The 26860-nt window shown below is 42.4% G+C and overlaps 1 protein-coding gene across 2 annotated transcripts in view; it reads right to left on the bottom strand.

Annotated features, from left to right (window-relative positions):
- DENND1B (DENN domain containing 1B) overlaps positions 1 to 21969 on the bottom strand; it is a 181493-nt gene extending 159524 nt beyond the window's left edge. The window contains exons 1-2 of one of the 2 annotated variants that reach the window (XM_079981343.1): positions 21476 to 21969; positions 16299 to 16363 (exon numbers count right to left, since the gene is read on the bottom strand). In XM_079981343.1, coding sequence (XP_079837469.1) covers positions 16299 to 16363; positions 21476 to 21492 — 82 coding nt within the window. In that variant the 5' untranslated portion in view covers positions 21493 to 21969. The remainder of the gene's footprint in view (positions 1 to 16298; positions 16364 to 21475) is intronic. The other variant, XM_079981342.1, reaches the window with a different exon arrangement.
- Positions 21970 to 26860: the final 4891 nt, after the last annotated feature.

Genomic DNA, 26860 nt, shown 5'->3' with positions numbered 1-26860 from the left:
TTCGTGGAAATGAGTGACTCAGGAAGGAAATGTAAGATTAACACTTCAGCACAGTGTTGCTCATGCATCTCTATGGGAGGGCAAGGCACCTAAACATTAATAACAACATTCTGCATTTAATTGCACAGGGCGTTATTAAATCGGAAGGATCTAAGTTTCTATTTTTAAAAGCTTACTCACCTGTATCCTCTGTAACTTCTGCTTTGCTGAAATGAGTTTCTTATGCAATAACACATGTAAATTCCTTGTTGACCCCTTTACAAGGCAAGTAAATGAGCAACTATAGCATGCTTAGGAAACTTTATTGGTTTTGGAAGTAAGTTCTAATGACGAGAGGCAAAGTCAGTAGAGATAACTTGATCTATGTTAAGATTTGTATTGACAAAATTATGTTGAACAAACCAGACATTCATTCGTTTTTCTAAGGCATCCTTCATCTGAGGATCACAGGGCAGTTTACAATACAAAAACACAAAAATATGTAACATAGTAAGAAATAAAAATAATACCACACACACATGCACACAATACTAAGAAAAATCACTTGTGGGAACAAGATCACTGAAGTTCTCATGAACTATCTGAAAGTTACATTTACAGAGATATCTGTTTGTACTGCTATCCACAGAGGATAGGTTCCTAGGTTTCTGTGGGACTTTAGCAAAAGATCACATGTGGTCTATCAGCACCACCTGATTCTTTTGTACATGTGAACTAGGTTGAGGGTCGTAATTCCCCTGCCCAAGCAATTGTGAGGAACAATTGAAGAAAAGAAGTAGGAGAACTGTTCGTAGAGAACAGGAAGAGAAGCAACTGCCACCATCCAACAGAAATCTGGGGAGCTCCAGGTCATCATGGAAACAACATGTGGCAAAGCATTGCTCTGAGCCTAAAAGGCAAGGATAGCAGGCATTAGAATTAAAGCCAGTAGACTGGCCCCCACAAGAGGCTCCAGAAACTCTCCACAGGTTTATTGCTTTATCTCCAGCATTCCTTCTTATTGCAATTCTATAGAACTTTTCATTATTTGGGTAGTTTTTAACTTTAGCTCTTTCTAGATGACATGGTATATACACTCAGCACACATGCATGGGTTGGGATGACACGCCTTGGCTCTCCCCCAACATACATGTGTTCAGCCTTACACGTAGACAAACATTACACAAGTAGGCTTGTAGGTGTGACCAAGAGCTCTCACATGTGGCCAAGTGAGAGCCACAGAACTGAAGGGCTAAATGCCCTCAGGCCTCGGCCTGGCCACATCCACCTTAGAAGGTCATTGGAACTGCTCTTCTGTCTTCATTTCTGGCCTTGGATACAATTTCTGCATTGCTTCTCTGTGCCAATTCCTGCTTTGCTCATGGCTCCAACACCAGACTTCTTCCCTGACTTTGGCTTCCTGGCTCAACTCCTACCACATTTTGGGCCACTGCATATGGATCAGCTCTGATAGGACCCCTGCCTCTGCTAGCAAATCAGCTGGTGAAATCCTGACAGTGACTCCCAAGCACTAGCCACAATATCTTAAGAGCTACCATTTTAAGCCTTCCTATGTAACCTTTTATAGTCAAGGGGAAAACACTGGATTTCCTTTAAGGATGCTGCCGCCAAATAACACTGCAAGATACAAAGTGATTTCCTAGCTTGTAAAAATAATTTCCTTGAACACCATCAAGACACAAACATTCTATGGAAAGGAAAACTGCCCTCATCAGTAGTCTAAATAAAGACAGCTCAAAGCATATCCTTGTTTCTCAGAGAGTGCATTCACAGTGGGAAGTCGTTTTGTGTTCCATTCAGAAATAACTGCTGGATTCCCCCCTCCCTTCTCTTCTGAATAAGTCCTACAGTTGTTAAATTAATTCTAGCCCTGCTACACAGGGAAAATTTCTGGCTACCCTGTTATAGAATTTTCTATAAATTATTTTGAGCATTGCTCATCACTTTTGCTCCTTTACCCTCAAACATGTTCACTGGAATTAAGCAAACCAATATATATCTGGATCCACACTTCCAGCAAATTAATAATCATGTAACTATCACAATAGCCTGCAGATAGTAGCTTTGAAAATAAGTATCTCACCTATTTAGTGTTCTAACTTAAAAAGCAAAAAGCTTGAGAAAAATAAAGAACTACAGCAGATTACAGGTAGAATTCAACTATGTATTACTCAATATTAAGGTAAAGGTAAAGGTACCCCTGCCCGTACGGGCCAGTCTTGCCAGACTTTGGGGTTGTGCGCCCATCTCACTCAAGAGGCCGGGGGCCAGCGCTGTCCGGAGACACTTCCGGGTCACGTGGCCAGCGTGACAAAGCTGCATCTGGCGAGCCAGCGCAGCACACGGAAACGCCGTTTACCTTCCCACCAGTAAGTGGTCCCTATTTATCTACTTGCACCCGGGGGTGCTTTCGAACTGCTAGGTTGGCAGGCGCTGGGACCGAGCAGCGGGAGCGCACCCCGCCGCGGGGATTCGAACCGCCAACCTTTCGATCGGCAAGCCCTAGGCGCTGAGGCTTTTACCCACAGCACCACCCGTGTCCTATTACTCAATATTAGACCCACTGAAATTAGTGGTCCTACCTCAGCTATGTTCATTAATTTCAATGGGCCTACCCTGAGTAAAACTTACTTGAATACCACCCTACATATTTCCCATTACAATCAGTGCCTAGTTTTATCATTACTCTTTTTTAGGTTTAAGCTCACAGCATTTCAGCTAATAAAGGCAACAACCAATTAACATGTGTCTGAAAGACACACAATTACACATGTGTGCTGAACTAGGAAGTGACTGAAAAAGTCACAAAACACATAATAAAAAGAGTGGAATGGGGTAGGGTGGAACAGAATGGGGGCAGGGTGGGGTGTGATGGGGTGGGGCGGGAAATGCTTATACATGCTCCGCCAACTTGTGTGGCACCCCATAAGAAATGGTTGTAGACTGGCAAACGTTAACTTTGTTGTATTCAATGAACTACACAGGAAGTCTGCAACTTATGCACATTTATATTTATGTGCATGACATTTTTAAAAGAATAGTTAGAAAAGTAGTGGGAGTCCGGGAAAAACGGCATTGGCAATCGCACTCGCCATTGAACCCAATGGGTTTTGACTATACACAATTTTGGCTTTAGGTGTAATCCGCCCTGCATAAATTGCAGTCTGATCTTAAGACGTCTGCACCAGCATATCTGCTTGCATTCCTGGTGGCATTCCTGCAACACCAGAGTAAGGTCAGGGCTTGTGTTGTGTCATCCAGTCATAAGAAGTATCTGTCCAAACAACAAAGCCTTACATTTGAATTCCTCAGTGGGAAGGATGTGCTCTACAGCATTATGGGCATGCTGTTGGCATTCACAGTGCTAGTAGTGGACAATGGAAGAATGGAGAAAAGAACCTATTTTACAATAAATTACAATTGGGTTTACTGGATTTACATAACAAAACACCTGTCCCAATTCAGATCCTTAGGTAAAGGGACCCCTAACCGTTAGGTACAGTCGCAGACGACTCTGGGGTTGCAACGTTCATCTCGCTTTACTGGCTGAGGGAACCAGCATACAGCTTCCGGGTCATGTGGCCAGCATGACTAAGCCGCTTCTGGTGAACCAGAGTAGTGCACGGAAATGCCATTTACCTTTGCGCCGGAGCGGTACCTATTTATCTACTTGCACTGCATGCTTTCGAACTGCTAGGTTGGCAGGAGCTGGGACAGAGCAATGGGAGCTCACCCCGTCATGGGGATTCGAACCGCCGACCTTCTGATCGGCAAGTCCTAGGCTCTGTGGTTTAACCCACAGCGCCACCCGCGTCCCTTTAAAACCAGATCCTTACCATAGCATTAAAGTAATGTTGCAGTGAATCAGAGAGGAAACACAGCATTCCATCCTCTTCAAGGTGTGGGAGGACACAATACAGGCAGAGCAAGACATATATTGCTCTTTAGCAAAATACAGAGCATGCAAACTTGAAAGCAATTAGGAAAAAGATCCTCTTATGAAAACAATGTGTTGTAGAATATGAATCAAAGTTGATAGCTATGAGCCAAAGAATTGTGTGCCCAGACTTCACATGCAAGAGGAGTCCTGGGTGCCTTTCTCCCTACCCCATGATCCAGCAAGCCATCCCTGATTCATAAGCATCACAAGACAGATGTTGCGGAAAGGATGTCATGAGAAGTTCTGTGGAAGAGCACTTTGAATCCTGACCAACACATTTCATTTGAAGAAATGCAGTGCACTAGCTTCAATTCAGCTCTCTGGTATCAATGACTTTGCCTAGCTTATCACAAACCCCAACCCCACACACTTTTGCCATTATAACGTACGACACCAGAAGTATGCCAGTTCTAGTTCTGAATAGTTTAAAAAAAACATATAAAGCAAAATCATCAGAGGTGGTCACCTCAGGAAGAAATGAGGTGCTATGCCAGAAGCCACATTTGCTTTTTCATATGCCAACCTGTTCAAATATAAGCTACAAGATTGGGGGGGGGGGGGGAGACTATTTTTAACAACAAAAAGAGCATGTGGCTGAAAGGAGCTGGAATCTCCCCCCCCCCTTACACTATAGTTGGGCAGTGCTGTGTTTGGATCAAAGCAGTCTTCTGGGCCTGAAATAAAATCAGCAATAGCACACTGACTGGGCTGCTGCTTTCTGCAGAAATGATGTGTGCAAAAGAGAACAATCCAAACTTGTAACATTTGGGAATCAAGGTTTACAAAGCCTTCTGTGTGTTGTTTATAGCTGACCTCTTTTCTTTCTGTTTTCACTAGCATGAGGAATTCTACAGAAACAGATACCAGACCACACTAAATTCATCTTCATCAACATCCTATCAGACAGCCTGCTCTACATTTTTTGGTCCGAACTGGCAAGGTGATACCAAACTCCCCACACTCCCTTCCACCCTGCATCTCCCAGGTCTTTAAGAACTGGGTCAGCCCTCCCTACTTCTAAAAGGTTAGGAATGGGGGAGGGTCACAATAATAAAGTTTCCTTGACCTGCTTCTCCTATCTCTTCCATGATATGCATACCAAATATCTTGCCAGCAGTGGTGAAGAGTGCTGCAGAAAATTCTTTGCAGACAGGAGATAAGGGAACAAGACAGTAGCAATCTCTCTCCTTCACCCACCCACCCACCGACAGATTACACAGTAGTGATCATAGTCACTGAGCACACAATTTCCAAGTTATACAGTGAAGACCCTAATAACTCTCCTCCTCTTCAAACCCCCATAGGAACATAAAATATCTAATCTTTTCTATTCCTGTGTTTGTAAGTCCCTTTATAATCGCTGCCCAAATATTTGAAGAGAGCATGTCTCTTGAAAACCACTGGTTCAAGACATCCTCTAAATATGATATAATTAGTTTTCAACAAAGAATCTGTTAAATTACACCACAATACTATAGTGTTCTAACATTATAAGAGGCTGACTTTTTGTCATTTATCATGCTTGTAATGTGATAAAACACTTTTAAAAAGAAGATGACATTTAAAACACACATTTTTTACAAAGAAAATACGTCTGTGGCTAAAATCAATGTTCTTAAAGTGTGAGGTGGGTTTTCCCAAAGGGCCAAGAATCATTAAGAAGTAAGGTGAAGACATAAGTAGATAATGGAAACAGAAAGAAAAGAGGAAAAAATGTCAAGAAACTATACCCCACCCAAAACAGCTCAGAAAACACTTCTCTTCTTAAAGGCATATTTAGGCCACAATTGTCCCAAGAGACATATTTGAAACCACAGCAAACCACATGCAAAGAGGAGCTTTTCATGTTTGTGCAAAAAACTATAGATCTTCAGCTAGCTGAATGGTTTGTCCAGCTCCTATATCCAGAAGAACAAAGCCAGGACCCAAAGAACCATACAACTAGCTTTGTGTGCCCAATGGGGTTTTGAATTTGTAAACAATGCCAACTCACAAGACATTTTTGAAGCTAAGAGTTCAAAGGCAGTTTGTGATATGACATGGTGGCTTGCTGTTCAAAGTAATAAAAAAAAAAAACCCCTAGGCAAGCCTATGCCCTTGCACCTAAAATAGCACTTTGGACCAAGTCTTTGTATGCAAGGGAGTCTTTTGATATCAGCAGGACTTACTTGTGCATTAAAAAAAAAAAAAATCCGTACTCAGCCAGGAAGATAATTTGGGTTACCTTGGGCTACTCACTATCATTCAGTCTAATATGCATCTCACAGGATCATGGTGAGAATGAATAAATGATCAGAATCAGGCCACTAATTGTTGCAATTGTCACTTTAGTAACAAAGTTTGAGAATGTTTGACCCAGAAACTGAGAGTGTGATGGCTGGGCAGAGCGCAGGTAGTCTGCATGCAGCCCCCAACCTAATTTTATGTGGCTCCCAGAGCCTCCGAAAACTGTCTCATTGTTTCATCCCATCAGAGTTTGTTCCTTCATTTCCACCTATTTTTTTTGGCTTTCATCCCTCTTTCCACCTTATTTCAGAATAACTGGAAGGGGTGGTATGCTACTTGTCAAAAATAAATTGATACTTCAAAACTTTTTTCTGATTATACAGCTTGGGAAAAAGAAAGGGGGTTGCTGTCTGAAAACAAATTTGTAGGCTGTTGCCTTGTGTGTACATATTCTGCATCTGTATGTATGTGTGTCAGTCATAAAGGTTGTGTAAATCTTAAACCAGTCCCGGTATGCAGTGGTGGACTGGTGAGTGGTTCCTAGGTCTGGTAGATAAGTTGATTGCCTGTTCTAAACAGGGTTGGGGAGAAACACACACACACACACACACACACACACACACACACGAGAATCATGTATTGGTTGGGGATATTCCTGGATTCATCTTTGTCACTAGTCCAAATAGCCTCAGTGGCTTGGAGCACCTTCTATCAGTATTGGCAACTATAAGAATTCTTGGATAGGAACAGTTTGGCCATGGTGATCCATGCATCGGTAACCTCGAGGTTGAATTACAGTGGTACCTCAGGCTACAAACACTTCGGGTTACAAACGCTTTGGGTTACAAACTCCACTAACCCGGAAGTGGTACCTCGGCTTGCGAACTTTGCCCCAGGATGAGAACGGAAATTGCATGGCGGCAGCGGGAGACCCCATTAGCGAAAGTGGTACCTCAGGTTAAGAAATGTTTCAGGTTAAGAACAAACTTCCAGAACGAATTAAGTTCGTAACCTGAGGTACCACTGTACTGCAATGTACTCTATGTGGGGTTGCCGTTAAGGCCGGTCTAGAAGCTGTAGCTGGTGCAGAATGCTGTGGCTAAGCTGCTGCTGATATACAAAGCCGTAAGCGGCCTAGAACCTGTTTGCATGGAAGTTCACCTCTTCATGCAACCCTGCTTGAACCCTTCTGCTACATGCCCAAAAAGTTATTTTAACAAGTACTAGACCCAGAACTTTTAGTGTGGTACCCACACTTTGCAATGCACTCCTCCCTGGAATTTGTAATCAAATCAACAATTTGTTATTTTAGGCATCTCCTTCAGGCTTTTTTATTCAACCAGGCTTTTACATGGTAGCATAATTTGATAATGTTCATGCTGGTTTTTCAAAGTGAATTAACATACTTTGATTGGTCTAATTTTGTATATTATTTCTGTTTCTTTCAGGTATACCACCACAATATTCTTGAGTGGTGGGCAGTTTATAAATTATTTAAATAAGGCTATCTCCTTTTAACAGCTGGTGTTATTGTCCAGAATCAGATGTACAAATTTAAAACATCAGCTTCTGTAACTGAAATGTGGTTTCAGTGAGCCTTTAGCACACAACTGTTATGACAACACTGTGGCACTATTTGTCTATTTAAGGCAAACGTGGTTGAGATGATCACATACAACTTCCTGTTTGCTCAAAGGAGAACAAAGATGTACACCTAAATTTAAAACACAAAGGGGATAATCAAATTTCCTTCATTATTTATACCATCCCCCCCGTCATTTCTATTCCGAGAACCAAATTCATATACAGTAAACGATCCCTAATTTAGCATTAAGTTGCCTACACTACAGATATAGGGTGGTGTTCAACTATGTTTTAATCAGACTCACTGAAATTAATGAACATGACCAAGTTAGGGCCATTATTTTCAACAGGTCTACTCTGAGTAAAACTTAGTTGACTACCTCCTACAAGGATATCAAAAGTTTATCTAATGAACAGATTAACATACAGCCACAATGTGCATCCAGGTATCAGCATGCAAACAACCTAAATTCTACTTGAAACATAATGTTACCATTTAGGGAAAATAACATGCTAACACTATTGTTCTGAGACTTAATGGAAAATTCTAAGAGCATAAGATGATTTTTCAAAAGTAGCCCACCAATGTTACTAAATTACACTCTTCAAGCCTATTAAATGAAATTAGTAATCAACACAGTGGTACCTCGGGTTAAGTACTTAATTTGTTCCGGAGGTCCGTACTTAACCTGAAACTGTTCTTAACCTGAAGCACCACTTTAGCTAATGGGGGCCTCCTGCTGCCGCCGCGCTGCCGGAGCACAATTTCTGTTCTCATCCTGAAGCAAAGTTCTTAACCTGAGGTACTATTTCTGGGTTAGCAGAGTCTGTAAGCTGAAGCGTATGTAACCTGAGGTACCACTGTACTATCCCAGCTGGCCCTCACACAGCAACATGCAAATCACTTGACACACATCTCCCTCACTTTCAGGTCTGGATGCCTAAGAATTCATTTTCAGATATATAATTGATTGCAGAGGCCTCTACATCTTAAGAAGTTAGAAGGGTAACTGATTAACACAGTCATTATTCCTGCTAATAAAACACCCTCCAAACAGGAGCACAATTCCCAGTATTTCAACAAAGGGCTGAAGATTGCAAAATGTGACCCATCGACTGCTCACTGCCTATCTCTGTTTGACGCAACTTAGCAGCACAAACCCAAATGTGACTTCCGTTCCTGAATCCTGGATACTTTTTAAGTCACCATAAAGCCTTTCTCAGTCTTCCCGTCTGCTTACAAACTTCAGCATCACAATACAGTACTGGAAAGTCCTCATAGCTTGTGAGGAGACCCTCCCTGGAGCCCAAAGAGAATTTCCCCTATAGATTATGAAGGAGCAGGACTCTGGTGCTTGCTGGCTTGAAATAGGCGTGTGGGGCCCCTGCTGCTGCTGTGCTAATGCGCTCAGAGGTAAGAGGCAGGAAAACTGCTTTCCAGCAGGTCTTCCCTGTGTGGCTTTCCCAGCCTCTCTGGGCTTGTGGTGCTTTGAGGCAGAGGGACTCCCCTGAGTAGAATCCCTTCTATAGCCACCAAATGAAGAAGGTTCAAGGTAAAGGTCCAGAAGAAAAGTTTTAAAATGTTTTAAAAGGACTGTATGAGTTTTCTCTAATGCTGCACTACCCCACTCAACAGCTGATGGGCAGGAAGCCGTTCCTTGCAGCAGGGCTTGGCTAACATCCTGCCTTCTGAAGCACTGCATCAGTGCAATGCACCCTGTATCAGCACTGAGACCATATCTCTTTCCCACCATGGCAGTGCAGGGATGGTGACTGGCACTATGCCAAAGAGAAAAGGCTGCTATATAGGATGCCAGTCATTCTTTTATGGCATCTGTTCTCATACAGACTGGGCCAGAAGGCTGCCTAGAAAGTGGAACAGAGTCAAACAGTCTTCCCCACTTACAATGTACAGTCCACTAAATAATAGTAAAGTTCAAATGAAGGTTCAGGCATGTTTGAATCAAAAGCTTGAACTTAACAAGAAGCCAGCAGTTGTTCAGCAGTAATTGCCAAGCACTTGTCTCCTTTCACTTGGTCTTAGATACCACATACTTTTTTCAGCAAGATATATAGGGCAGAACCATCTGCTTGATGCCTTTGTATGTTCACCTGCATTAGCCACAAAGCCAAGGGCTGTCAACTTGCAAGCAGTTATCAGCAGCATCCTGCAGGTGTGGCCTGAAATGATTTGGCCAGGATGTCTGTGAAGACTCAACACAAATTGAAATGTAACCAGTAGTATGCCTTGCAAAGTTAGTTTGGTCCAGCAATATTTCCAGTTCTGGGGAAGGGTTGTAGCTCCATGACAGAGCATATGCTTGATGTGCAAAAGATCCAATGTTCAATACCCACCATCTCCAGGCAGGGGTAGAAAAGCCTGAGACCATGGAGAGTAGATAATAATGTGTTAGATCAGGGTTTCCCAAATGTGGGTCTCCAACTGTTTTTGGACTACAATTCCCATCATTCCTGACAGCTAGGGATGATGGGAGTTGTAGTCAAAAACCAGCTGGGGATCCAAGTTTGGCAAATCCTGAGCTAGATGGACAAATGATCTGACTCTGTATAAGACAGCTTCCTATGTTCCTAATATTAGACTGAATTGCAATATGAGCTGGAAAACCTCACTTAGAAAGAAACAAATGTTTTGGTTAGCAACCAAACCATCAAGGAAGTTGCTCTCCACCCAAAAGTGGTGCCCACTGTGGGCTTAAACAGAAGGCACCAGGTTCCTTTCTGGTCCACCAAAGACTAGTGTCATTTTGTTACATAGACAGGCATCTTTCTTCCTCAATCACACAACAAAAGTGGAAGAAGCTGTCAATGTGAAACTGACAAATCTTAATAATATTAGTGATAACACACTAGGATTTCTGCTTTTTTAAGGCCTCCACATGATTTTACAATATATATATTTTAAAAATGTAATGTTGTCTGCTCAAACTATATTTTTCAACCTGTTTCTACCAACCTCAGCAGCCATATACAACAGCCCACCAACTGAAAATGAAAAGTTCTCTGAAAGGAGAGTGGGGATGGCATGTCAAGCAAGTGGCCACCTACAACACACAGTTGGTGAGCTGCAATTGGCTTGAAGAGTCGTGTGTTTTCTTTTTTGAGGAATACTTCTAGTCTATTTTATCTCACTTCAAGATCCAAGGCAGCTTATAATATTAAAAAGCTAATACAAAAGTTCCTAGGAAGCTCAGAAAATATATTTTCTTTTTCAGCATCAAGTCAAGCTTGGCTTAATCACCCCCCCCCCCCCGAAATAACAGCATAATCACAATATGCCAAAAAACCAAGGAGCAACAAAGCTAAACATGCTTCCTGGGAACTGGAGTTCCAAACCCCAGATTCAGTTACTAAAAAGGCCCTATCATATGTGAACACCTGCCTCATACCAGACAGCCGGGCAGGGGGAGAAGGAAGTCACAAAGCAAGGTTTTGGATGAGGTAAGGCATCAGTAATCAGAGGTGGGAGGGAAATCTGAGCAACGATGGGGAGAAATTGCCATTGATGCCCAAATATTACATATAAGAAGTAACACGACACAACCTTTCCATCAACTGCAAACTAGAGAAGTGTTAATGTGAATAAACTGACTCCTATCAGAAGATACGTATCAATTACAAGATAACAAGCCAGCATTACACTATTTTTAAAAAAATACTTCAGCAAAAGGGTTTTTAAGAAATACAGAAAGATTTAGAAAATTTCCACCAGTGGACATTTTTCAACAAAAATCTGATAATTGTATAGGTCATATTAAGGTATTTTTGCCTCCTAGCCCAGGCTTTCCTGCTGCTCAGTCTTTGCAGGGAGACCATAATTTTCTGCTTCTGATATTTCTACAGCAACACTTATGACTGTGATGTCATAAACTCAACCCCAACTTCACAGCAAGATCAAGCACAGTGAGCAGATGGGATGCAAAGAAGAAAGCCCATTTAAAATACAAATCTCTTTCATAAAGAAGAAAAGGGTGCAGGCACAGAGGGTGAATGGGTCTCATTTCTAAGTATGACATATTCAAAAGATTATCCTAGCATGAAAATCTATTTAAGGCTAGACCTGCAACAGACCAAGTAACTGTATAATTCACTACATTTTATGTTAAATTTATTAATTTAAGTTGAAGGTAGAAAATGCTAGTCAGAGGAAGGACTGTTATCAGTATCAAGACAGAGGAGGGGGAAATGTTTAGAACGTGGGGGGAAATAAAAGAGTTATGGTTTTAAACACACAACCTCAAACAGAAAGTCCCCCACCTTCACCAAATGTACATAGCTATGCCTTCCTATACAACATTAGGGACCCTGTTAGTGGAGGGATGTGGAACATCAGTCCTGGGAGCCAAATGCAACCCTCCAGGCCTGTCTGTCTGGCCCTTGAGACTCTTCCCAGGCCACATCTCCCATCAGTTCTGTGTTCTTGAACTGTGACCATGCTTCTTCCTTGCCTTGGTGGAGCACAGATAAGAATTTGTGAGTGCATGTAGAAAGCAGCCTACTGAACAGAAGTAAAATTCACCTTAGGTGCTCTGCCCACTTTTGCCTCTGACCCTACCCACCATTGATATGTGGCACTGGGACTACATTTTTAAGATGTGTTTCCTGTGATCCTGAAATAAAGTTTAATAAATGCCTATCATATGGATAAAGCCCTAGGCAGGGCACTGTTTTACTTGTCATTTGAAAAAGACCAGGTACTTTTAAAAAATTATTTGATTCAGAATTAAATCCAAAGATGGGAGGGAATGGTAGTAAAATGGATGCAGCTGAAGCCCTGGGACACAAGATGAAGATCAAAATTATTTGGAAGTGAATTTTCCTCTATGGCCCCAGATTATCATTAAGCTCCTTCAAATCCTACAATTCTGTGATATTGACCTTGAAAGGGTCCTATTTAGGAAATAAGCATGTGCTGAATTTGTGAATTCAAGATAGAAAAATGACCAAACTAATCTCTTGCAAAGCTGAAAATATTATTTACACATACTGTGCCTTAACAGTCAGATGAATTCATAGTATTCCCAGTATAATGCTGTGTCCTCATTATACTGTGCTACCAACAATTGACAGACTATGATAGGACTCTGCCCTGAGACCAAACTAAATTAAATATAACACAGACAGAAGTGATAATAAGTAATACAGGGTGGAACCTTACACCTGTAAGAAAATAATTAAGACTTTTCAAAAAGTGTTTACTTGTTATTGCCAGCAAATCCTCTCATTGACTAGGATGTGGCCTGGAAGGCTGGTATGAAAATCTAACTCATACAGTGATTATTTCCAAAGTGCAGAATGTAACTACCCAACTCTCACCATATGAAAGAGCAACCTAGACACAAAGGGCAAAATGAAAAGGGGAAGGCAGAGGAACACATACAAAAGAGACATCTAAAAGCATCCGTCTCTCTGACCCAAATCATAACTAAGGTGGCAGCTGCAGGAGCATGTGAGGGAAGTTAAACCTTAACAAAAAAATTAAAGAAATGGTAACCAGATCAGAAGCTAAGGCAGGTAGGAAATTCAAAGAAAACAGACAAGGATATCGCTCTTGAGAAGGCTTGGCTCAATAATATTTTCCACCTTCCCCTCCCCACCCAGTTACAGCCCACTTTCCACTCATAGTGCCCTGAAAGAAAGCTTGCAACAATAAATTATCAAGAAGTCTGAACTATTAGTCCCAAAACCAGAATGAGTTTGATCCAATGGTTTCCTTATTCCATCAGAGGAAGGTAAACTTTGGATCTATCCCAATGAAAGTCACTAAAACGATAAACGACAGGACTGAATAAAAACCAAACGTAATAATTTTACCCTGCCAAAACAGGCCTTGGGTGTCCTTCCCAACAACTTTTATGGAGGTCACCCTGCAGTCTTCGTGAAGAAGTGTATCACACAAAACAGCTACCGAAGGAACCCCACTCCTAGAGAATGTCATTGTAAGCTCAGATAAAAAATGTACCTGGCAACCACTTAAATGGTCTTAATGGTACATAATGCTTAAAAGCTACGTGACTACATCTGCAGAAGCCTCTGGCTTACACGCTCCCCCTTCTAGTGTGGACACAAGAAGAACAAAAGCTTTTGCTTCCATTTTTGACGAAATACAATTTCACTATTTCTTCCAAAGCCAAAGGAACTGTGGTTAATTTACACTGTGGTTAACTCAAACAGGCCACGATCTATTGTGGCTTGTTCACTAACAAGAGTTTGAAGTAATCAGAGTTTCACAAGTTCAGGCTAACAGGGAACTCTGATTAGTTTAAAAGCAAAAGCAGAAGCTTTCAATCTGCTCTTCATGGCCATATCAGAGGAGCAAATGAACAAACCCACAGTTCATTCAGACTCATTCCATTAACACTAAACTATTGCTTAGCACTGCAGTCAAACCAGCCCAGTGTGGTAGGAGTTTATATAGAAGGCCTTTTATAAAGGCCCAAGCCATTGAGGAATCTAAAAGGTCAGCTCTGGCCCTTTGAATTTCGCTTGGAAATTAACTGGCAACCAGCAGAATAATATGGGGTTGCCAACTCAAACAATATATTCTGGATCCAGCAGAGTCCAGCAGTTTTACACACATATGCACATGGAGTTCACCACAAAAGCCACACACACACAGATGACAGGCCAACCAGCCAGCAAAAGCATAGCAACTGTTGCATGATACAGTCCAAGCAAAGTGCCTGTTAATAATCCTACTGCAGCATTTTGGATCAACTGAAGTTTCCAGACGGTTTTCAAGAGCAGCCCCATTCATCCAAGAAGCATGAAGGACAAAAATAAAATACACATAGTGCCAAGTGTGATTATTCTAGAAAAGAAGAACTGAATTATCAAAAAAAAAAAATGACTACACAAAAACAAAGAAAAGCTGAGACATCCTAGATGCTTTCTAAGAGATCTAATATGAGAAGTACAAAGTACTGGACTGCACACAAAAAAGTCTCATGATCAGAAAATTGTTTGTTTTAACCAAGAATGAGTATAGAATCAGGAGTCAAGTATAGAAGGAACTGAATGGAGGACCAAAGAGTGAACTTTAAGTAAGGAAACAGAAACACATTGAAAGAACGAAAGCAAAATGCAGTGTTGGGAAGAAATGCAATCCAACAGGAACCATGAAATGGTGTTGCACACAGCAGATCAGGGTGTGGGACAAGTCGATTGCATGAATAAGTTCAGCCTATGATAACCTGAACAATGATGCAGTCCAAAGACAAAACAACCCACAGGGCAACAATACCTTGGTGAAACAAACCAGCTGAGATTCAGTATAGAAGCAGCCCATAATATTGCAAACAACAAATGTTGGAAATGACAAATCTTGGCAATGTCTTATATGGCAGTATTTTCAACAACTGATCATTGCTATTGCTCAATGACTAGAGACCTCAGTGCTGTTCATACCATTTCAAAAGCTCCGCATAAAGGCACAAAAACACTTCTGCTTTGGCATACTGATTTTCTTCCCACAACACTAGAAAAACTTTCAAAGTTTGTGCTCGCATAAACGAAGGCAAACCACATAGCATATTTCTGAAGAGGCTGTTTAAGCATGTTATTCCTGTACCTTTCATACAGAGTGGACCAGAAGTAGCCGTCAACAGTAGAAGAGATGCTGTTTCCTTTTTGAAACATGCATCTTCATTTCACCTCATTTTATTTGTCGCAGACATACTAGAAACAAGATATTGTGTATATTTTTCTCATGTTTGTATTATCTAAAAAGTCTAGTATCTGCTGCCTCAAGTAATTTAGTCCTAACAGGTTTGTTCACAACCCAAGTTGCAGGGGTGTCATTAATAAGGAAGGAATAGACCATCCCAGTGCCCCAAGCCTAATGAAAGAACCAAACAAATAAAAAGAACTGATTTACACAGTTAGGAAAGAAAAATCACATGACGCGGCACTCTCAGGATGGTACCATTTCAAGATGCAGGGAAGACAGCAAATGTGACGACTTTCCTTCAAGAAAAATTCATTCCAAGTTGAAAATCAGCACTAGCCAGCAGCCTCTCCCATACACGCTAACTCTCCACAAGCAAATTATATGATTCTGCATGCCAGAAACGAAGACATGGCTCCCTACCTATATCCTTAAATGGTACAGTCCTGAAATAGGATGGCTACATACAGGGGCATAGCCAAAGAGAAAATCACCTGCTTAAAACATTCTAATTATACATACTGCTAAACACAACTTATTAAATTCATTAGAATGTGCAAATTGAAAAAGGTCAGAAAAGCTAAAGCATGAACTTAAAGTAAGCTGCATGTCTCCAATTAAATATTATATTTGTCGCAACTAACAATAATAGGGGTAAATAAAACACATGTAACATAGTAAGCTGTAATTAATTTTCCTATTATTGAAAATCTAGTGTCATAAAAAAACCAATTTAAGCAATAATTAAGCATATGTCTTTCGATATATTGCCTACATTTAAAAAGATATGTGAATAAACAACCTGAACATATATTTTGCACCTTTAATTTATATAGATGAATACAAATGGCTAAAGTATATTACCTTCATTTTCAGAAGCCTGGCATTTTACCTGTAGCACCAAATCAAAAGTACTCTCTGGATTTTCCCTGGAAGTAAAAACAAAACATTTAATTAGTTATGCATGCAACACAAGAATGCAAACAATCTGATTACAAGGGTATTATCGCTGCTTTTGGTTAACATTCAACTGCATGTTGACTTTAAATTGTTTTCCTTCTCATATCACAAAGATATTCCTCTCTATCAATCCATGATGAGATACACACATAATTGCATCAAGATTCATGTCCAACAAACAATTTTCAATCTTGCAGGACAGGTGGTGTTCAAGTAATACACAATCTGTTTCCACGTGGATCTGACCACTGGATGATGGGAGGAAGGCTCATGTTGGGGGAAAATAGTTATGTGAATCCACACGGAGGCTGACAAATGCAATGACTCAGATACCCTGCCACAAATCAGAAGTAACATTTGCTTTTATGTTCTGAGAAAGATGATTACTTTTCTCCCCCAACAGTGAGCAAAAAAAGCAACTAATATGAGATTACTTATTTCAGGGGGGCAACGTATACAAAAATGTGTTATCTATCTAACTTGTTAGCATGTTTCCTTACAGTCCTGTACATCAGCCAGCTCATATTAAAACACTGAAATAAAAATCAAACTTTTAAAGTCAAAGAATGTCTTTTTTTAAAAAAAAGAACTGAGAGCTCAGTGGCTGAAAACCACTCCCTATTTAAAGCCATCAGATTGTGGACCATTCTCCCACACAAGGGCCATCAGGATTTTTGGATGAGTGGGTGGTTTTCCTCCCGCTACATTGTTGTACTGCTATTTTGCTGCTCTTGTAACTTTGTTTAGTTTTGTGGTTTTAAACTTTCATTAATTGCATATTGTTTTGAAATGGTGATATTTTATGTAGCCCACCCTGGAGCCATGTGTGGAAGGGTGGGCTATAAATAAATGAAACCGTATAAATAAATAAAGCATTCAGGATTAAACTGCTTCAGAGTTGGTTTCATGGTGTGAATATGGCTCTGAAAAAATAGCATGGAGCGATTGCTTCCCATGCAAACTCCGTCCCAAGTTCTTATGACAGTACCAATATTTCCTTCTAATGTCATGTAAATGTTTTGGGAGTCGGTGTAATGTGCCAAGCAGACAGATCTGGACTAGAGATTCTCAAGCTGGGTTTAAATCCTCATTCAGCCATGAACCCAGTCTCACTGCATGACCTTGGGCCAGTCTGGTGTTCACTTAACAATCCTAGTAAGACAAACCAGTTTATTGGTCCAGGAATTAACTATGTGCTATTTGCAAACTTGGGATAATGCCAGGATTCTAAATGATTACTTCAGAGATTATTGGCTAAAAAGTGCTTATCAAATGCAGTTTACTTCATATGCACGTAACCTCTTCAAGAAGAATGCTGGGCTCAGCACGACTAATAACAACAGAGAAACCAGTATACAAGCAAGCAGTAATTATTTCAGGAACAGGAACAGCATGTAGATGAAGAGAGAAAAAGAAGTTTCCTCTGAAGTTACAAGAGGAATAAAAGTCACTAGAGGGTTGTGCATTGGAGGGGGGATTAGCAGAAAACCAGCACCCAATGTAAGAGAACAAAAGAGAGTTACACTGCAGCTTCACTAATGAAGAAATGTTTGTTTAAACCAAGAGACCAGAATCCAGAACCTAAGGGTTAGACTGAAGGAAGGAGAGTCGCTCTTCAGGTAGGAAGAATTTTGTCCATTTCACCACTGCCTTTTTGAACCACTTTTTTAAAATAATAATAATAATAATAATAATAATACAAACAAGAAACAAAGTTAGGCCCCATAGAGAAATGTAAGATTTGTTTGCCATCTTGGATCAGACAGAGGAACTCTTTAATTCATCATAACAAGAACTGAGCCACGTAATCTTGTGCTGATCTGCTTCCTTATTGGATTCCAATATATAGAGTATATATATAGTTTTAATAGGGTTTGTCTTTGAAACCCTTTGGGGTTTTTTTCCTTTTCTCTGTTTTGTTTTTTGTAATTAATTTTGGGGGGTAATCAGGTATCAGCTGAAAATTTGAACTGAAATTGAAATATTAACACACATACCAATTATGATATAATTTTGCTAGGTTCTAAGTGATAATGGTAAAAATGTCAGAATGACACCTGAGGAGCTATGAGCAAACTAAAAGCTCATATTGAAGAAGGTACTAATTTTGTTTTAATGTTTATGTTCTTTCTGTATTTGTAATTTAAATTGTCAGAAATAAAAAGATATTTTTTTTAAAAAGTAATAATAGATTCTCAAATAGCGTATGTTACCATGCCCTTGTAGCCCCTGATGAACAAAACAGGTAAATACAGAGTCAGAAGTCATCTTCTCTTGATCATATGACTGAATAGTAAGTACGCAAGTCAAAGCAGATGTAGTAGAAGCAACTGAAGATGTACATGCTGCACTCAAGAAGGTCAAATGGAGAGTGGGACAAGACACCCAAAAGGATGCATAGAGATCATTTTAATTTGTGTGATGTAAAATGCAAGCTAAATTGAACAATATGGTTGTGACTGTGAGCCATTTCTATCACATGCTTCCTTTTCTTCTTTTTTACTACAATATTGTACTGTACATCCTGAACCAAAATTCACAGAAGGTAAAAGCGCCCACCTTCTTAGTCCTTCATCCCCTGAAAATTCCAACACACACATACCCAACTTCAATTTGGGGTGGGGAATTAATACTATCATGCCTATCCACATACAAAATATGATTTGCCATATAATCCTCTGCATGTTTACTCAGAAATAAGTCCCGATGCGTTCAATGGAGCTTGCTCCCAGGTAAGTGTGCATAGGAATGTAGCCTTATTTGAGTGTCCAATTTGGAGCCCTCCTAAAACAGCTGCAATAAAATTTGGGCAGTTCAGTCTGCTTCTAACAGCAGAGGTACCCACAATGACTAAATAAGAAACTTTTTATCATAACAGGCCCTCTAACTGTAACCACAACTTCTTGTCTCAGGAACTAGATAAGCATCTCATCAATTCAGTCTCTGAAATGATAGTAGTAAATTTTTGTGCTTCCTGCTGTGCATATCTACAAATTTGCTTCCACAAGAAGGCCTTTCAAGTTTATTTGTCCTTCACACCATATTTTAAAGTGTCAACCCAGAGCAATAAATGTCAGACAGGCTTTCAGGTCTATTCCAAACGGTTCATCATAAATAGATTACTGTCACTTTGTTAGAGTGGAGGTTAAACTTCTTATCACTTTAAAACTACTCGGAACCTAAAGTTCAGCAAGTCTCACAGGGTCAAGGCTTTAACTGCAAATAAGAGGGAAAAGCCCAATCATTCACTTTGCAAATATATCTGTTTTAGAATTGGCTAATGCAGTCAAAATGTATACTGGCTTACAATTCAATGTCAAAACAGTAAACAAAGACCGATTTAGGAATTCTTTGGCATCTTCTGTTCACATCTTGACTAGTCACCGGAATTTATTTACCAAACTAATACCCCACAACCCTAAAATGCCCTCTATTGCAATTGGGGAGGGGTCCCCATACCACTGCCAGGCCCCCCAATGCCAAACCACTATTTCATAGACTCTAGTATGAGTGTTTTGACAGGCTGCAGGGTTCCCATGATATGCCATGCATATTCAGCCAACCACGTGCAGGCTTCAGGGAAAGGCATGATGATCTTCACACAAATTAAAGCAGCACCCAGTTCCTGTCAAATATGTGGCTGACAGTCAGGGAGGGAGATAGAAGAGAGGAGGAGGAGGACTCCAGTAAGGTATACGAGTCTGAGTGCCAGATGTTCATAAGGAGGCTGAAAATGTGAACTGGAGATGCTGAGGGAGGGGTTCCCCATGCCGGCTGGCAGTAGAGTTGCCAAGTTCAAAACATCCTCCACCCTAGCCTGCTCTTGTACCTTCAGCAGCTGCTTAATTCCTGAAAGTCACCGGGAGAAGCTTTTCACAGCACTGTCACCTGGTGAACTGTGCAGAGGTCAAGCTGCTGTTTAAAAGGACCCAGGAGGAGGAGGAGACATTTGTAATTAAGTTAAAGCTGTCAGATGTGTAAAGGACAGTGGAAATCTTCAGTTACCTATGATGTTTGTGAAGTGTTTATACATACATAAAAGGAAGAATAATATGGGGGGGGGGGGTTATTGGTTTGTTTCCTTCTTGTTTTTTATTAGGTACTTTGTATTTTTACCTTGCTTTTTCATGCTGCAAATCTACTGCTGAGATCTACAGCCCCGAGATTTACAGCTGAAGGGTGGGACACTCCCAAGCCTGCTGAAATGGCCAGAGTGCTGGGGGGAGGTGGGGATCAGGGTTCGAATCTCCCCAACTCAGCAGCTCATTTCAGTGACCTTGGGCCAGTCACCATCTTGTAAAGGTAAAGGGACCCCTGACCATTAGGTCCAGTCGTGACCGACTCTGGGGTGGCAGCGCTCATCTTGCTTTATTGGCCGAGGGAGCCGGTGTACAGCTTCTGGGTCATGTGGCCAGCATGACTATAAGCTGCTTCTGGAGAACCAGAGCAGCGCACAGAAATGCCGTTTACCTTCCCGCCGGAGCGGTACCTATTTATCTGCTTGCACTTTTGACATGCTTTCGAACTGCTCGGTTGGCACAACGGGAGCTCACCCCGTCGCTGGGATTCGAACCGCCGACTTTCTGATCGGCAAGCCCTAGGCTCTGTGGTTTAACCCACAGCGCCACCCGCATCCCTCACCATCTCTTACTTAGCCTCTAACCTCCCTCGCAGGGTCGTTGTGAGGGTGATGGGGGGGGGGGGCAGAACCAGATGCACCACCTTGAGGCATATCGATGCAAATATAAATATACCAATGAATAAGACGGGATGGGGGGGGGGGGAGATGGTGCAGGTGGTCTTTGCGCCACCCAGGTAAGGGAGCTTGCGCGGGTGGCTGCCGACCCTGACCCGCGGCGACGGGGGGAGAGGGCGAAGGTCTTTCCTCCGCGACGCCTCTCTCTCCTGCTGGCAGTGGGGCTGAGGTGTGGGGCGAGCGAGGGGAGCAGGCTTCGCGGCCTAGCCCCTCGCCGACGCCTCCCCCGGCGTCCCCTCAGCAGTGGCTCCAGTAGCAGCGACCCCTTCCTCCTCCTCCTCCCTCCTGGCCTCGGCGCCTCGCCCTCCCCGCCGCGTCCACTCACTTGACCCGGCAGTCCATGGTCGCATCTCGGGGGCGCCTCGGAGGAGGAGGAGGAGGGCGGCAGCACCACCACCACCACCCCCGGCGCGGAGGAGACGCGAGGCGGGCGCCGGCCCGGCCTGGGCGGAGGAGGAGGAGGAGGAGGCGGGAAAAGGGGCGCGAGGGTCTCCTCGGCCCTCCTCCTCCCTGCTCGGCGCTCTCTCGCTCGCTCTAGGCCCCGCGGCGGAGGCCGGACCAGGTTCCCGGGGGCGTCCGGGCCGAAGGTGCCCGCCGGCGGCCTCTCGCTCGCTTCGTCGGCAGCCAGAGCGGCGGCGGCGGCGGCGGCGCCTCCCTCTCTCTCCCCTCAGAGGCGTCTCTCTCCCAGTTCCTGTCGCGGCTTCGCCGGCACCTGGCGGGAAGCAGGAAGCCCGGACGAGAGACGCTTCCCGGGGCTGAGGCTGCCCTGGCCTGGCGGGAGGCGAGGAGAAGCCACAGGAGCCGCTTCTCGCCCTAGTAGTAATAGTAGTAGTAGTAGTGGTGCAGCGGCTGAGGGAGGTTGCCAACTGACGCGGGGCAGGCGCGCTCCTGCGGGCCTTTTTCGACCACCAGAAAGTTGCACTTTTATAGCGCAGGAGCGGGAGGACTCGCCGCCGACTCTGCTGAACAGCCCCTTTTTTGGGAGGGAACTTGGCAACCGTCCACGTCAAGGGACACAGTCCACGGCGCGCGAGATCTGGGTTCGAATCGCTGCTTGCGCCCGGCCTTGTTTCCCTGGGCCTGATAATTTCCCTCTCCCCGTGGGAGCCACCCAGTCTGAAGCTGGCGGGGAGGGCTGGGTGTGAGTTTTTAAAATATATATACACACACACACACACAATAAATAGGAAGTGTGTGCTAAGAACATATTGTTGGTGGCTGCAGATTCTCCCCAGTATTTCTTGTTGGTTAACTCAGTCCCAGGGTAGTGAGCGCCACGTTGGTGAAAGATTCCTGCGTGGCAGGGAGTTGGACTATGACCCTGGTGGCCCCTTCCAACACTTCTTTGATTTGAAAAATGATTCTCCAAAAAGAATAAAAATTGTTTGCCATTCAGATATCCAGCAAGTTAGAAAGCCTCTTTCCTCTGTCCACCTCTCCCTTCTTTCTTAGACAAGTTGCCATATTTCTAACCCCTGGCAGGGCTCCTGTGCTTTTCACAGCTACTTTGACGAAATACATTTAACAGGCGCAGCTGACGTGGAGGGGTCTAATCTTGCCTGTTGAATTTTTACCTCTTGTTGCAGCTGTTAAACATACAAGCAGTCTGCAAAGGGAGGAAGGGGTTGTCGTATTCTGAAGAGCAAAAAAGAGGACACATTTGCTGACTTCTACTTTTTAACTATGGATCACTATGACGACTCGGAAAAAAGGACATGTCCTGGAAAAAGCAGACATATGGCAACCTGGCTCCCACTTCCAGGATGGAAAACTTCCTCTCTGTTTTCAGCCCACACAGCCTATGAACGTACGCGCAAGCATATTCTTAATAATGCACATTAGTTTCCCCTCTTGTGTTCAGAAGTAAATCAAAAGTTTATTTCCAAGCAGTTGAGCAACTATCTTAGAATCATAGAATAGTAGAGTTGGAAGGGACACCAGGGGCCAATCCAGTCCAGCCCCTGCAAATATAGGAATCTTCTGCCCAGCGTGGCGCTTGAACCTATAGCAGTGAAATTAAAAGTCTCATGCACTACCAACAGTCTTTACGATGGAAACTGGTAGGATGCAGGTTTGATCCCTGTAAATGTCAGCTGCATATCCCTCCACTGCAGGGTGTGGGACTCGATCCTCAAGTTCCCTTCCAACTCTTGTGATTCTAACCCATTTGTGAGTGCAGGACATGGAGGTAATAATTTCTCAGGAAATAATAGCATGGTGCTTCCACACTAATCTTTTAGGTATTGACTAACTACCCATTGGTCCTAGACTAGAGAATCCAGATGCTGCTCATTCCAAACCATTGCATTCCACTGTCTTTCCCAATGTCATCCCACTTTTTTCCTCATGGCCCAATTACTCACAATTTTAAAACTTCCACCATAATTAAAATGCAGTCCTTTCAGATATAAACTTAGCTACGGTTACATTCCTGTTGCACGCTTACCCAGAAGACCACTCTGTTGAACACCATGGGTCTTACTTCCAAGTAAACATGCATAGGTTCACACACTGCAGCGCTATTGTTCACATGATATGAAAGTATTTGTATATGTGTGTTTTAACATGGCTGAAGACACTGTGTAACCCTTCCTTTTTGGTTTGTCTGCCTATCCCTCTACCCCAACAATGCTTAATTTCTGTCACTTTGACTCTGCAGTGTGTTATCAGGATGTCTTTGTTTTTCAATCTTGTTGATAACGTATGTTGCTGAAGTGGTGTCCAGAGATTGTCTTTTTAACAATAAAAACTGACTCTTTGCTACCTTTCAAACAATACAAACTTGCCTCAACCGTAAAAGTAAAGGTACCCCTGACTGTTAGGTCCAGTCGCAGACGACTCTGGGGTTGCACGCTCATCTCACTCTATAGGCCAAGGGAGCCAGCATTTATCCACAGACAGCTTCTGGGTCATGTGGCCAGCATGATTAAGCCACTTCTGGCAAGCCAGAGCAGCGCATGGAAACGCCATTTACCTTCCCGCCACAGTGGTACCTATTTATCTCCTTGCAAACTTTGACGTGCTTTTGAACTGCTAGATGGGCAGGAGCTGGGACCAAACAACAGGAGCTCACCCTGTCGCGGGGATTCGAACCACCGACCTTCTGATCGGCAAGGCCTAAAAAAAACACCATTTATAGGATACAGGATATCGGGCAAGGGTATATATTAGATCTTCCATAGTTGCTGTCTCAGAATCTCTTGATACATATTAGCTTTCCTTAAATGAGCTATAACTACTCTGCTGTACAAACAATCGGGGGACATTCTCAGGGCCACTTAACACAGATTAATTACTGTTTAGCCGCCTTGTCATACCTCTAATTAGGGTGATTAAACAGCAGCTCTTCCTTACTCTTTCAGTACAGTATATGCTTATGGGTGAACTTCAGGATTCTACCCTGTGTTTGTGATTTTGAGTAGAGCCAGTGGGCGGTGGTTGATTAGGATCAAACAACGCAAGAGCGCAAAAGTAATCTTGCATGCCTATTCTACAATTTCTGGGACTCCTGCAGCTTAAGGCACCACTTATGTGATTGAGTTATCTTAGGGGCATTGAGTTATCTGGAGCAAGGGTGGAGAAACCTAAATTTCCAGATGTTAGACTCCAAGTCCCATCAGCCCCTGCCAACATAGTGGTCATGGATGATGGGAGCTGTAGTCCAGCAGCATCTGGTGGGCCTCAGGTTATTCACCCCTGAACCAGGGGTTGTATTGTCCTATAATTGACATTAAGGTTTTAATCCTGTCTTGCTTTGCACTGGCTTGTGGTGGGTTATTGTTTAAAAGAACCAGTCATTTATATTTCCTCTACAGTATATACTTCTCCTTTCATTATAAATAGTGCTTCCCTGTTTTGGACATTTTTTTTTTTTTTAAGTTTACAAAGAGGAAAGAAGGGGGCAATTTTATTCCCATTTCTTGCCACTGAAACATTTACACAGGGTTACAAAGCAATGCTGCAGTCACTGAATGAATGTGAATCGTACACAAAGGCCCCTCCCCATCTCCTCACCAAATTAAAAAGGGATGGGGGAGGGAGGAATAAACCTTTAGTCAGCCAGCCAGCTGAAATGCCTAAATATCACAATGTATTTCAGAGAAACACTCTGATTTTCCATTTTGACTAACTTTGTGGTCGTTTGGATTGTTTTTTAATCAAATACATTCAGCTTTGGTTTGGTTTTGGTTTTTAAGTAGGGAATTTCAAAAGCAGCTTCTGGGATAGCTTTTTTTAAAAAGAAAAAAGAAAAAAGAAATAAATGTTACAAAAAGCCTGTTAGACATGCAGTCTCCAGTGTATGTACAAAGGAGTTTACTAGATGGAGGCGTAGAAATGTGTAGTCAGTGTTACTAACAAAACTGTCTCGAATATTTACACGTTTTATTTCTGCTGCGCGTTGTTTGTTCTGTTTATTTCAGGCTGCTTGGTTGCATCTTGCCACTGTAAATTATATGTAGCATTCTGATAGTAACCTGCAACGGACAGGAGAAACTGGACTTAGTTGTGTCTTGACGGAGCCAGAGGTTTCCTGTTACTGTTCCCTGTTCTTGTTTCAGACAGACCATAAAGTTATTGTGCGGTTTCCTGACTTGGTATGTAGAGTGGCCAGGTGAAAAAGAGAACAAGGCTCATGCACCTTTAATAGTTGCAGAGGAAATTTAATACAAGCAATACCTGCTGATTAAATCCTCTCTTCCAAATAGCTGTTAGGCTGTCTGCTTTATCACCTGGTCACTCGTACTGCCTTGTCCTCTCTAACCCTTTCCATGACACAGCCTATCCAGCCTGCAGTTAATTTTGTCCCATGCTTAGCAGGAGAGATCTAAAACAGTCTAATCATAGCCATTTGTAATCTGATCCAAATGTTTCGGCACTTATTTATCGCTAGACACATGGGAAGTGATGTTCAACAAGAAGTGAGGATTCTCACCTCACTGCGAGGAACTTTCTGTACAATTCCACTTAATTGCTAATAAAGTTTAATCTTTTGGTATGTGGCTCTTGACTGCAACAGCTCCTCCCGCCCTGCCTTATGTATGGCTGTGAATCATAGCAAAAAGTAAATAGAAATCTTGGCTAAAGAGTTTATTCAGTGCAATCTTATACATGCTTGCTCTGAAGTAAATCTTACTATGGTCAATGAGGAGAGCTGCCAGAGAAGTGTGTTATACAACAAGAGTCCTGATACCTTAACTTTGACACAGTCGTCATTCTTGCTTTGTTTTTTGTGTGTGTTGTTTTAGCTACTTGCATAGTTTCTGGAGCCCTAGCATTCAAATTGTGTTAAATAAACACATTTTATAGTTCTCCTTTGTCAGGTTTCTCTGTAAAAACCACTATTCCAATATTATACACTATACAAGTAAAGGTTGCTTATACAGGTCTGTCAACAGTTCTATTTTGCCAACCTGTTCTCCACGTTTTTTGCTAACTGTTTATCCACCTTTATTACCATTAGTTCCTGCTTTACATATCCTTTCAGTAGAGCCAATGAATATTTGCACTATGCTTGTATGAACACACATACACCCCTTTGACTTATTAGTGCCCTCTTATCTAACTTAATACCTGATCATGATCCTAGATTTCATGCTATGATTTGCTGCCTGCTACTCCCAGAAACCTACCAGCCACCTCTATGAACTTGTTCCTGCCTGTTTTTTGTCACGGCCACAGAACTCCCCAGCAATTGCCAGTCCTAGCCCTC

The sequence above is a fragment of the Podarcis cretensis genome (assembly GCF_951804945.1).
Source record: "Podarcis cretensis genome assembly, chromosome: 6".
Classification (NCBI taxonomy): Eukaryota; Metazoa; Chordata; class Lepidosauria; order Squamata; family Lacertidae; genus Podarcis; species Podarcis cretensis.
This window is presented reverse-complemented; position numbering and strand designations above follow the sequence as displayed.